At 32.7% G+C, this 897-nt stretch overlaps 1 protein-coding gene across 1 annotated transcript in view; it reads right to left on the minus strand.

Moving 5' to 3' along the window:
- Positions 1 to 897, minus strand: part of RYR2 (ryanodine receptor 2) — a 529,910-nt gene that overhangs the window by 16,755 nt on the left and 512,258 nt on the right. Inside the window, exons 100-101 of the mRNA XM_023728152.1 lie at positions 610 to 850; positions 207 to 442 (exon numbers count right to left, since the gene is read on the minus strand). Of these exons, the coding sequence (XP_023583920.1) occupies positions 207 to 442; positions 610 to 850 (477 nt within the window). The remainder of the gene's footprint in view (positions 1 to 206; positions 443 to 609; positions 851 to 897) is intronic.

The raw sequence follows: 897 nt of genomic DNA on the forward strand, positions 1-897 counted from the left end.
GGGAAACAGACAGATGTGAGTCCTTTATGTTCCTCTGAAAAGGGAAATTTGGGGAAAAATAAAAAAATCTTTAAAGATCCACAACAACTCTGTACTGTGTACATATTTTCTATTCTGTGTTGTTAACGAATAAATACATAATTATCTAGATTACAGGGGCACAAGAATAGTTTTCACTCGGATGAGATCAAAATATATGAACTTACCGTTAACATATCATCACATTTCATATCTGGTGTATCACCATCTTCACTCTTATTGTAGAATTTTCGGAAAAAATTGAATGCCACAACAGTATATAGGTATACAACAACGGCTAATAAGCCAACAGTTAAGACAAGCTGTAAAGCAATGTGACATTGAACGTGTGTTAGAGGTACAAGACATTTGATTGGCATGTTTGACATCAGTGTGGGAGGGGAACTCTCCAGCAAGTACACCGCTGGATTTACAGGCAAGAATCTAATGGGACCTATACCTAATTATTTTTCACCTTTCCAACCCCCCCAGTGGGGAACTTTATTTTCATATTCTCTTCATTTTATCAAGTTGTCAAAGACTATTTTATGCAAAACTTGAATGCTTAATTGGTTAATATGTGCATAGTACAGCCAGAACATAAGTTATGATTCAGTTTCATATTCAAATTGATATTAATGCTCATTTTTCCATCATCTAAATATTTGGCAGTAGATACTACATTAAATACTTTCTCCATTTGTACAAGGTTTAATCTCTTCAAATAATTTACATTCCTAACAAATACGATCCCATTTTTGTAATGATAGTTTGAGTGGAAAACATCTTTTTTCTTTTCAATCACTGACTGCAAGAGACTAAATAGAAATTTCTATGGGAAACACATATAACTGTTAATAATGTGTAATATAAATATTT

The sequence above is a fragment of the Trichechus manatus genome, unplaced genomic scaffold (genome assembly GCF_000243295.1).
Source record: "Trichechus manatus latirostris isolate Lorelei unplaced genomic scaffold, TriManLat1.0 scaffold00021, whole genome shotgun sequence".
Lineage (NCBI taxonomy): Eukaryota > Metazoa > Chordata > Mammalia > Sirenia > Trichechidae > Trichechus > Trichechus manatus.